Source organism: Chaetodon trifascialis, chromosome 12 (genome assembly GCF_039877785.1).
Source record: "Chaetodon trifascialis isolate fChaTrf1 chromosome 12, fChaTrf1.hap1, whole genome shotgun sequence".
Lineage (NCBI taxonomy): Eukaryota > Metazoa > Chordata > Actinopteri > Chaetodontiformes > Chaetodontidae > Chaetodon > Chaetodon trifascialis.
In genome coordinates, this window is record NC_092067.1 from 8,725,530 (window position 1) to 8,737,652 (window position 12,123).

The 12,123-nt window shown below is 42.9% G+C and overlaps 1 protein-coding gene across 3 annotated transcripts; it reads left to right on the forward strand.

Moving 5' to 3' along the window:
- Window positions 1–864: 864 nt before the first annotated feature.
- Window positions 865–11,667, forward strand: shox (shox homeobox). Of its 3 annotated transcripts, none has more exons than XM_070976750.1 (6): window positions 865–1,289; window positions 3,057–3,265; window positions 6,614–6,671; window positions 6,833–6,942; window positions 9,028–9,240; window positions 9,594–11,667. In XM_070976750.1, the coding sequence occupies exons 1-6, from the start codon at window positions 1,043–1,045 to the stop codon at window positions 9,681–9,683; spliced, it is 927 nt and encodes a 308-aa protein (XP_070832851.1). In that variant the 5' UTR covers window positions 865–1,042; the 3' UTR covers window positions 9,684–11,667. The 3 variants fall into 3 exon arrangements, with proteins under 3 accessions (XP_070832851.1, XP_070832852.1, XP_070832853.1); XM_070976751.1 differs by having other exon boundaries at window positions 6,854–6,942; XM_070976752.1 differs by lacking the exon at window positions 9,594–11,667 and having other exon boundaries at window positions 9,028–9,405.
- The last annotated feature ends 456 nt before the right edge of the window (window positions 11,668–12,123 follow it).

Below are 12,123 nucleotides of genomic sequence, written 5' to 3' on the forward strand. Positions count from 1 at the left end.
CTGGCTACTTTCCCCTCATGATTTCCAGTTCACATTTAGATGAATGTGAATGCATGTTTACGGGAGGCATATAGAAAATACTTTAAAAAATAAAAAAATGTGGAAAACAAAGGTTTGGCTTTGAGGCCTATTATTTCACTGATATGAACTGAACTTAGATGAAGTTTGCTGGAAGGTGTCAAAATATTTAAGATGAAGCACGTTTATATTTTTCCAATTAATGACCCACTTTGAATTGTTGATTTTCTGTCATCGAGTCCCTCCATGCCTGCGTCTTTACGCTCAGAATCACACACAGAGTCCACATTAGAGAAGTCCAATCAGCTGATACACCAGAGGTTATAGGTGGCCTATGGACAGAGTCAACACAGACAGCTTTAAAGCATATATATCAACTGACCCAACACACACACACACACACACACACACACACACACACACACACACACACACACACACACACACACACACACACACACACACACACACACACACACACAGTCAATGGGCTACCCCACAAACGCAGCATTTGTATCTCCTAATCGCTTTAATTAAATTTTCGCCGAATTAATTAGCTATAACAGCCATATACAGCCTCCTCGCAGGAGTGAGCCACCGTGGGCATTTTAATGACCCCGTAATTCAATTAACCGCCTCCATCAGCTCCATCATTGATTTGTGGAGACGAAGAAAAAGAAAAAAGGAAAAAAAAAAAAAGCTGCTGAAAGTTGAATTCTGCAAAGTCGAGCCGGCCTGTAATTGCTCAAGACACAGAGATCTGGGGGAAGAGGGGGTGGTGGGGGTGGGTGGGGGGGCTGGGCTGAGGTGGCCGTGTATAAATAGTGTGCTCTCAAATACACAGTCACAACAGCAGGAGTGATCTCACCTCCTCTCCACCCCTTCTATCTATCGCTGCTGCCAGCCTCCCAAAAAGAGCGTATCCGTGAACAGTGCTGGTACTATATACACACGGTAAGGTACATACCGACAATTCACGGTGGATTTCCCTGACCAGGACCACTACTGAGCGACAGAGCCGACCATGGAAGAACTTACGGCATTCGTGTCGAAATCTTTCGATCAGAAAACCAAGGAGAGCAGCAAAGAGAGTATCACGTACAGGGAAGTTTTGGAGAGCGGCTTGACAAGGGCGAGGGAGCTGGGCAGCCCGGAGACAAACCTGCAGGACATAACGGAGGGCAACCACTGCCCGGTGCATCTGTTCAAGGACCACGTCGAGCTGGAAAAGGACAAACTGAAGGACTTTAATGTTTCGAGGGCGACAGAGGGTAAGGCTTTTATTTGGATTTCAAGTGAATGCTCCGTATTGTGTCGGGAAAATGTCTCAAGTTCAGTGAAGGCAGCCGGGAGCGACGGTTTTTTTTTTTTTTTTTTTTTTTTTTCCTCAAATCCGTTCAAATCCGTGCGTAAAACAGTCGTGTTTACATAACGGTGCGCGTTTAGTTCAAGTAGATTTACAGAGTGAACACATTATTCTGCTGTTTACAGTGATTATTTTACACATCAGGAGGCGGGCCCTTCGTCCGATGGTCGTTTTAACTGTTTGATGATTGTCTTTGGCCGAAAGGAAAAAAAACCCCACAGTTCTTATAATTTTCATAATAGAATTTAATTTTATCTGTGGCGTTTAATGCGGACTTTAGCCTCATTTTAATGGCAATTTAACCATTTGTGCCAACAGGAAAATATTTACAACTATAATAATCCCAGAGGATGCATTATAAAGTGTGTGGAAGACCCTCATACTCTGCTCTATTTGCTTTTATCTGTTACAGTGTTAAACGGATTCTGGGCGACATTTTATATTATATTTGGCACAGTTTAAAAGTTTAATTGCAATGCCATTGTGATGTAGTTCCACCTAAAAATCCAAAGCCTGTAGAGTCGTCGTAGTCGTGTGGATTGTGCACCCGAAAGTCACACTTTGCGCTGTTACACTCCTTTAAATTGAAAAAGCTGCCAGTAAAATCTCGTAAAAATGCATCTCCCGTAGAAAAGCCTGTCATTTATGAAACGGTTAAAAAGTAGAGTGGCACAGCAGAGCAGGCCTCTTCTCACTCAGCAGTCAGATGTGGGCAGAGTTTGAACATTTATTGAGTAATTCCAATTTATTTCTATCTAGTCGCAAAAAGGCTCACCTTTGTGCTAAATTCTGCTTTATACTTTTTTTTTTTTTTTTTAATTTAATTTTAATTAATACAGTCAGTTAGAGGACGACTGCCTGACCCGTGGGTCCGTGTGGATGGAATTCATTTGATAAGCGTTTTACATAATATTAAACACAATATGAAATGGCTTTCGCTTGTGGAAAAGCACATTTTCACGACAGCGAACTGCAAACAGTAAAGTGTAGGAAGCAGGCGAGTAAGTGCAGCAGCTGTCAAGTTTGTTACCAATAGAAACACACTGATAACACCTAATAGCGCAGCTAAAACACATAGAATAGACGAGCATATATACTGACAGGCTTGCGGCGTATTACACTGCGTGAAATACAGACGCTTTAATGGAAAAGTAGTGCTTTCTGCTAGATTTAAATTTATTTACAGCCTGAAATAACCTCAGTCTGTTTTACGGAGGCGAGTAATTAGGCCGAAATCTTGCCCGCTTAGTCTGGTCTTATTTCTCTGCTCTTTAAATCACATATAGCCTTATTAAGCCTCCACGCCACGCATTGACTGATACACTTTTTTAACGGCGCTGACATTACACACTGACTTATGGAGGCTGGAAATGCAGCCACAGGCCTCTCTCTCTCTCTCTCTCTCTCTCTCTCTCTCTCTCTGGAAGAAACAGGAGGTGTAATGTGTGTGTTGCTGCCAAATTGCCAGGCCTTAGGCCCCTGACAGGGCCCACTGTAAGGCTATGGGGGGCCACTAATGTGCATGCATGATGTGTGTGTCAGTGCGTGCGCGACTAAAGAGATAAAGGGGTGGATAGCGTGTGCGTGTTTGTGCAACTCTTCCAGGGAGGTGTAAAGTCCAGAGTTTGAACGCATCTTCTCTCTCCCCCCCCAACAATGCGCCGTTTAACAGGGATATACGAGTGTAAGGAGAAAAAGGAGGACGTCAAGTCGGAGGACGAGGACGCACAGGGCAAACTGAAGCAGCGGAGGAGTCGCACTAACTTCACCTTGGAGCAACTCAACGAGCTGGAGCGGCTCTTCGACGAGACGCACTACCCGGACGCCTTCATGAGAGAGGAGCTGAGCCAGCGGCTGGGACTGTCCGAGGCCAGAGTGCAGGTGAGGGTCTCCATCTTTCCTTCTCACACTCATCTGAGTCAAAACAACCGACAAGAATGGGTGTTTTTCCTCATGATGTTCCTGCAGGGACCGATAGTTTGCGCCTGCAGCATTTTACACTGTCCTGACCTGTCAGTGACAACAATCCTGGAGTTTTCAGTGATATTGGGATCTTTGTAAGCTGCTGCACATCGTCAGGCTATTATAGCTCTCATACAGTAGGAGGGGGGTTGTTTAGTGGCACCAACGCGCTGTGTCGGAGTTTGTTAATGATCTAATCAGTCGTTGATTTATGTCACAGCACAGCACCGCGATGATTAAGAGGCAATCCCAAAAAACAGTGTGCCACACGGAAAATGCTTTATGGATTTATCTTGGAAGTATTTGCTTAGAAAATATCGGAGCTGTTTACACAAAGCTGCAGTTTTTTTTAACCCCATATTCTTTTATTGTTTAATAACCAGTTGGCAGAGTCTGACCTCATGCTGAGCAAGCGAAACTCTCCGTGAGCCGCATGTCATTTTGTCGGACACAAAAAAAAAGTGTAAAGCGAGCTTTTCCTCGTTTCTTTTCTGATAGAAAGACATCGTTGTGTGCGTGTGTCCTGCAACATGCAATAAAATAAAATAAATAAAAATAGGTAAAATAATAGTAAAATGTCAAGAGCTCATTGGCAGGATGCCCATACCAGCCTGACGCAGCCTCTGCAAGTCTAAAATCTTCTCATGATCTCCATATGGGAATTTGTTACTCCATGTAGTACTCAACAGTGGATTTATTTTAATTTTATTGCAATTTAGGATTTTTCTTCCTTTGTGCTTTCTTCAGGGAGTTCTAACTTTCTGTGACAGTTGTATAAAATTGCATAAATTGTCTGCTCTCCACTGTGGATCTCTTAGGATTTGTGAGCTTGCAGGTTGAAATTAATTCATATTTAGACTGCAGATCTTACCAAATGTGTGTGTGTGTGTGTGTGTGTGTGTGTGTGTGTGTGTGTGTGTGTGTGTGTGTGTGTGTGTGTGTGTGTGTGTGATGTAATTAGCAACTAGTTAAACTAAGGCGACAGAAAATGCCTCTAGTTTTCTAGACAGTTGTAGAATCAGTCAGTGATATCAAACAAGTGTAAACTGCTGTAAATCATCCGGGATGGAACAACCTCCTGAACTTACAGCAGCGGGCCTATAGAGCCAAACAGCCTGTAAACTCCTACGATCCCAGCAGCCTAGGGGGCAAAAAAAAAAAAAAAAAAAAAAAATCTCAAGCAATGATTAAAATGAATGAAGAGCCTGAATGGCTGCTTCGGGGGACGCGCTCTTATGTCAGCTCGTATCCCTCCTCATTTTCTTTGTAATATCTGCCATTGGCTTGATGTAGTGGTCCCCATAAAAACAGATTAGAAATAACTCAATTCCGCTCCAACTCTGCCGCTGTTCAGCCATCTAATCGGGTGAATAAGACCCATCATAGAGCGTTATAAACCCACCGACTACCATTCTAAGCTGAGCGCCGTCGGTAGACCGCAGCTTAACGCGGGGTAACACCGCAGCTATCACTAACAAAGTTTGCAGCTCGTGCAGTAAAATAATTGAGGTGTAAATATGGTCGATAACAGCCTGACTGCGTGCTGTCTGTGATCAAAGTGACGTGCGCGCACAGGAGCCGTCGATCGTCTCTCCTCGGAAAATAAAGCATCTGAAAAGTCTTTTTTTAAGGGCCTTTTTTAGGCGCGGGGACATGTTTTCTCCACATTTAGCGGGGGTGAACTGCAGCAGGGCTGCTGTGCAGGCTGTGAACCTGCGCTCCGAGCAGCTGTCAATGAATCTAATTGAAAGTTATGAGAGCTTGGTGAGGAGCAGGCAGTAATTCAGTTAGGACTAATATCTTTGGGTTTCTGGCGCGCTGCTAAATTAAATGTCATTATTCACTGTCTCTATTAAAAAATCAAAAAGGAAATGAGATTAGGGTATTTGTGAAGCGCATCATTGAGTGGCCCTTAATGAAGAAATAACTGTCTGAACCAGTGTAGTTCACTTTGCTTAACATACTGGCACGTAATTGGAATTGATTTCGGGACCGTCTAATATTAGCCTTGATTTATCTGAGGATTACTGTGCGACTATGCAAAATCACCTGGGATTTTTACAAACACCTTTTCTAGCATCATTTACCCCCGCAGAGCCTATAGCCATGACAGGTTGGAATGTGTGCCTTTAGTGACCGACAATAATAATAATAATAATAATAATAATAATAATAATAATAATAATAATAATAATAATAATAATGGAATTTAATTACCAATAATAAAAAAAGAAACTTTGATTTATCCTCCTTAAATCCCATATTATATAATGGAAATATATCTAAAACGTCTCTATATTGTGGGATTTGTATAAAATGATATTCGTGGGCTCAGTTTTTGAAAGATAAAACGATGGATTTTTAGTTCCAGCTCACTTGTCCTCCTCTGCCGCTCGTCTCAGTCACTAATGGCCAGTTTATCGACCGGCCTGTTATTGCAGTCCCGTGGACACGATGCTGAACGCCGATCCACGCAGCTCAAAATGGCTCCACGGCACCTTGACTCATCATCATCATCATCATCACCATCATCATCATCGTCAGTCTGCGCCCTTTGTGGTCCGCGACCAGCCACTAATTTCGCGTCGTAAATGATAATCATTGCGGGGGTCGGAGGGGAGGGGAGATAATGTTATTCACCAGGCAAATTAGGTTGATGATGATTAACAATAGGCCGCAGCCTGCAGCTTCAGACAGTCAGCAAATTAGAGGCTGATTAACGAAGGTTTTTTTTCTTTTTCTTTTTAAAATATCTTTATTCCATTCTTATAATATTCCTGCATGGTCTGCGAGGTTGAGGCAGCTTAGTCAATGCTGAGTTTATAGTCATGTTGCTGTCTTTCATTATCTAACACCATAAGGTTCCTGTAAGAATTTATTGTGAAGCTGAAAAGCTCGTTTGCACCGAGCTTCAGGATTTTCTCTGGCGTTTTATTTCGACCAACATAAAAAATACATTTTATTTTCTTACATCTTTAAATAAATCTTTATTTATATCCTATAAATAAATCTCATTTTTTATTCCAACATTGTTTTTTTTTTTATTATTGTACAAACAGCTCAGTAAGATTTAATTCACTCATATGTAGCCTACCCGTGATTTCTCTTTTTATTGGTCACACATAAGTAGCCTGAATTATAATATAATTAAGCTGACATGTGATATGAAAATAAAAAAGAACCTCAATTACATTTTTATTCAAATCTGAATTTAGTGCTGGTTTGTAATTAATATTTTTCTGACAAATCCTTTGCTTTTTTTTGCAGGTCTGGTTTCAGAACAGAAGAGCAAAATGTCGAAAACAAGAAAACCAGATGCACAAAGGTAACTGTTGCTTTTTATAATCTTTTGAATGATCTTATTTATATTTCCCTTTTTTTGAACTACTTTAGTTTTACAATTTGACACCGTTTTTAACTGCATGTGGAAAAAAAAACTGTGACCTCCTCATCTCACATAACAACAACTGTCTGGCTGTCTGACAGACATCTTTCCCTTCTCTCCAGGCGTTATTCTCGGCAGCGGCAGTCACCTTGATGCATGCAGAGTAGCACCCTATGTCAACATGGGTGCCCTCCGGATGCCCTTCCAACAGGTAGGCCATGCTCTTGTTTTAGCAGCAGCTGACGAAGCTTGAAAAATCCAGAAACATCCAATCGGGCAGATTTGAATGTAGAAAAGCTCAAAAATGCAGGAAAAAAGATGATTACTCAGCATCTTATAACACAGTGAAGACGGTGGAACCTGTGAAAACAGGTCAAAGTGAGCTGGAGCTTCATGTGTGTGTTTCTGTGCATGTGTGGAAGCTGCTGTGGTGGAACCAGAGATCTGCATTTGTACACTCCCATGAATCTATAGGCCATGTGCAGCTGGTAGGCGTGAGCAATGAGAAACCGTGAGTGTGTGTGTGTGTGTGTGTGTGTGTGTGTGTGTGTGTTGGAGGACGGGGGAGCAGCTCAGACCTCAGTGCACCTTTCACCTCCTGGCTGTGTGCACGGGGTCAGGCTGCGCTGGCAGAGGAGAGGTGGACAGACATTTGATCTGCTGCTATCTGCTTTTGCCGCCCGGCTGCTGTGTTGTCTGCTTGACCCTCGTGAAAAGCAGTGGCCTAATTAAGCCAACAGTGCGGCAGGCGCAAGCACATAAAAGAGATGATGAAAGCAGCGAATGGAGTGGGCTCTGATGGATATTGGCGTTGAGCTGCTCTGGCAGGGGTGGAGGCTTGAGGCCTGCATACCGACATAGGCTCGCTGTTTGAGGTTGAAATAGGCAGTCGGCAGCACGCACGGGCTGCGTTGATATTACAATGCAGCAAACGCATTTGAGACAAGGGGATGGGAAGTGGTTTGGCTGCGTTCGGGGCATGACATGTAACTGCAAGGTCTGAGGCCTGAACCTGGTCCGAAACCTTTGCTTTGTCATGTGACTACTTCTCATCCTTCTTCAGTATCCACCAACAAGTAAAGAAAAACTGCCAAAATCATCTAATAAACAAAAGACTACACAAACTGTGAGTGTGTGTATGAGGATATAAACACACACGCAATAATACACAAACGTCCACCACCTGTTTTGCCAGAGACGGATCAGTTTCTGTTATGTCCCCCAAATGCTCCTCCAAATTAAGTTTCCAGAAGTTGAATTAGGTTTTCCATCAGTGCTTATACACTTGAATCAGATGTAATTGCACTATGCATTTGGGAGTTATCAGCCACAGCTGCAGTTTGTTGCCTGACTGTCCGTAAATGAGATGTGTGGAAACGCTCGTTGTTTGCAGGAGGTTTTGTCTGGATGCCACTGCAGCGCTGCAGAGCAACTGCAAACCTGTGGTTCAAATTAATTTTCCCTTTCATTTAACAACTTCAACTTGAGTGATTTTCAGTATTTTTAGGCCAATATGAAAGGAGGGAAAGTGAAAAAAAAAAATTTAGTCAAGTTAAAACTTTGACTTTAAATCGTTCTATTTTGGTTGGAGAAGAGAGCATGAAATGCTTCGTTTTCCCACTTCTTCCTGTGGCGTTTGAAGCACATGAGAAATGGCAACAGGCTCAGCTCTCTCCCTCTGAAGTGAGTGGATGCTTAATTTTCACCTACTTCTTATAAAATAATTGCCAAGAATGTGAAAACTGATATTCTATGCTCCTTATGGTTTCTTTTTTCCCCTTGACTCAGGAATATGTCTGGATAAATATTTATAACTCCAAATATGTGAATATCTTTTTAGTGCAAAATTGTTTATTTATGCAATTGAATACATAATCAGGATAACAAGACTGCATATTTCCAAGGGTATAACGGAGTCCTCAGTCTGAATTAAACAAATCTGTTCTGGGTCCTCGAAAGACTTTGATTCTAGACGATTAAATTGGATGTGGTGTCTGAGAGCAATGTATGATTCATTAACTTTTAGAATAGCTGACATGAAAAAAGGGCTAAAGTGCAGAGCGCAGCCCTTAACTATTTTCTTAGAAAACACACTGTAAGCAACAGCTTTGAGGGGGTAAAATTTGAGGGGGAATTTAATAGTGTCAGACTGTGAAACCTAAATCCTCAAGCCTCTTCACACACACACACACACACACACACACACACACACACACACACACACACACACACACACACACACACACACGGCCTGAGGCGCCCACACTGACTAACTTTGTGTTTTCCCATTCTGCAGGTCCAAGCCCAACTCCAATTGGACGGGGTCACCCACTCTCACCCCCACCTGCACCCTCACCTGGCTGCTCACGCTCCCTACCTGATGTTCCCGCCCCCTCCCTTTGGACTACCAATCGCTTCGCTCGCCGACTCGGCCTCTGCGGCGGCGGCGGTGGCAGCAGCTGCCAAAAGCAACAGCAAGAACTCGAGCATCGCCGACCTGCGACTCAAGGCAAGAAAACACGCCGAGGCTCTGGGACTCTGACCCCACCGGGCTGCCCCTCCGCTCGCCTGATGCCCATAATCGCCTCTCACACAAGACTGAGCCTGTGAAAGGGCCGTGACACTCACAGCTAAAAACTAAACTAAACAAAAACACTGAGTGAGAATGAAAGAGAGGAACACATACAGAGAGGGGGAGAGAGGGTGTGTGTGAGAGAGAAAGGGGGAGAACAGTGGAGGAAGAAAATAAAAAAGAAGGAGGGAGCGAGAAAATTGTCACAAAACCAGCTGCCAAAACAAACCACTTGTAGAGAACGGTAATTAAATACCAATGAAATCACCTTTTACTTTTCGCCCCAACAGGCAGGACTTCTGCGGGGCCAGTGGCTCAGTCCACTCCAGGCACAGATCACATCCCAAGGACCGTACAAACACATGTGGATGTCTGTCTGAGGGCCAGGCCGGGGCCCGTCAGACCAGAAGACGTTAGAACAAAGCAAACTGGCAGGCAGCAGCAGGGCCAAAAGCAGAGCCCCGCTGACGCTGGCTGCCGCCATGTTGACAATGCAGAGGGTTGAGCATGGGGGAAAGAGACCCAAACACCACCTCACCGAGGCATTGGAACGGCTCTCACCTTTACACCCCCCCCCCCAAAACCCCAACCCGAGCCCCCCCGAGCCCCAAGCCCCACCCCGCGCCAGCCTCACTAGAAAAACGAAGAAAAAAGAAAACATTAAAAAAGGCCATATTTGTCTCCAACCACTGTGTTCCCTGCTGCTGCCAAGTGCATGAGCTCTAATGGAGGACCGTTGTGGGACTGGCCTCCATCCACACCTGACATAAACAACTGTTTTTAACACTGCCATTCTACATGCCCACAACCCCCCTACACCTACACAGCGAAAGGTCTCCATTACGGTTTGATATCCTTCTTCTTATGGACTTGTGCTATAGCAGCAGCTCATTTTTCCTTCGCTGCCGAGGGGGGAGATGCTGTTCTGTGTTGCTGGGCATGTGTCGGCGAGACTTGGTTTGCATTTCTCCTCACAGCGTGCTCTCTCTTTATTTCTTTCTGTTTATTGTGTTGTGTCCTGGGTAAAGAAGTGAAGGTAGCCTTTGCACTTCAGGTCTTGTATGTGGGTGTTTACAAATGGCACTACAAGCAGATACTACTTTACTAATTAAAGGGGGAGGGGGATTTGATATTGTCATGTGATCAGCAAAAAGGACATTATCTTGGATAAAGGGTATACATGCGTTTTTTCTCTTCTCTTTTGTTTTGTAATTCTGAAAATAAGAAGAAAGCATCAGTCAAACTGAAATGCAATGGTGTGCAGTTTAAGTGCAATACTGTAAATAGCAAAAAAGTAAAAACAGCTAGCAGTTAATCCTCAACGATAAAGAGACCCGATGATTCTTCTGTTGTTTTTCATGCACTGTTGGAGTGTTGAATTTCTTTGCCAAACACACCGGTTTTTCTACAGCAGTGTACATTTTTATTGAGTTTGAGAAAAGTCACTCATCACCAGGTGCCATATCCCGTGTAACCTCCTGTGTACTCAAGCGCTTTTGTATACATCAGGTACAGTTGTCACTTGTTGAGGAAAACACGAGCACATTTTTTGGATGCTGCAGAAATTAGGGTCAGGTTCTGAATAATTATTGAAAAAAAATCTCCTCGCTACTCACGAAAGAAACTTTTGGATTTTGGAAAATGTTAAATGTTTAACGATAAATCCATCAATCTGCATTGTAATCCAAAACCAGGCAGTTGTTTACAACATGATTAGCTTAATTCTGCATGTTATATGTGACATTTCATCATTCATGTCCAAATAATTCAGACTGTATTTTGCAAATTCTTCCAGACAAACACAGAACATTTGGATTGCTTTGGAATTCTTTTGAAAAACCTTTCAAACACTGCTGTCAGAGCTGCGCTGAACATGCAGATCTGTTGAAGATCTATGTACCTCTAACAGTCTCCAAAAAACTCTGCTAACAGACCTCCATTTACAATCTTTTATCTATGTCTCCATTTTAAATTAATCATATTGGTGTTTAATTTATTATTTTGTCTGAAAGTTTATGAAAGATGAAATAGTTGAACTACAAGTGTACATTTTTACATGGCTTTGCATTTATTTTTGTATGTTTTTTTTTTTTTTTAAGTGTTAAATTTGAATTAGGAGGTGTGGCTGTAGTGCATTGTTTGCCGAAAAAAAATGTAGCGTGTCCGAGTTTACAGACATTTCAGGGATGGTTTGAACTGAACAATACTCCATGGAATTTGTTGTACCCATTAAAATGATTATCATTTCATATGCAAGCATGCCTAAACATGAATCATCGTACAGTTTGTTTTTCCCCTTTTGATTCACAAAATATGAATGTACATCTTGTACAAGTAAACTATCAATAAAGTTATAAATATTTGTACTTGAGTTTTAAGATACTTTGAAAAGTTGTTCAGCTGCAGGAGTGACTTTGAGTTTCATATGCAAAATAATGCCAGACTGCTGTGGAAACAGGCTTTGTAATGCTGTGTACACAAGAACACAAACAAGACGATAATCCCTGTGAATGACTTGGAAGGACAGAACTAACAACATTTTGGAGATAATACCAGCAGTCGCAGCTCATCCCCCTGACTAACGTCCTGATTATTTACGTCCTGATGCAGATTCATGCTCTCTGCGTGTCTCGTACCGTGTTGTGGCTGACGCTCAGCAACTGTCTCAACGGTGGATCAATATCAATATGAGTCTCCGCTTGACGTTCACGTAGACTCCATGTTAGCCAGCCCGTCTCATCACATCCAATCTGAGCCGCACACCAGCATGGAAAATTGAGCTGCTATAAAATCCAGATGCAACCAGAATCTGGAGCCCCC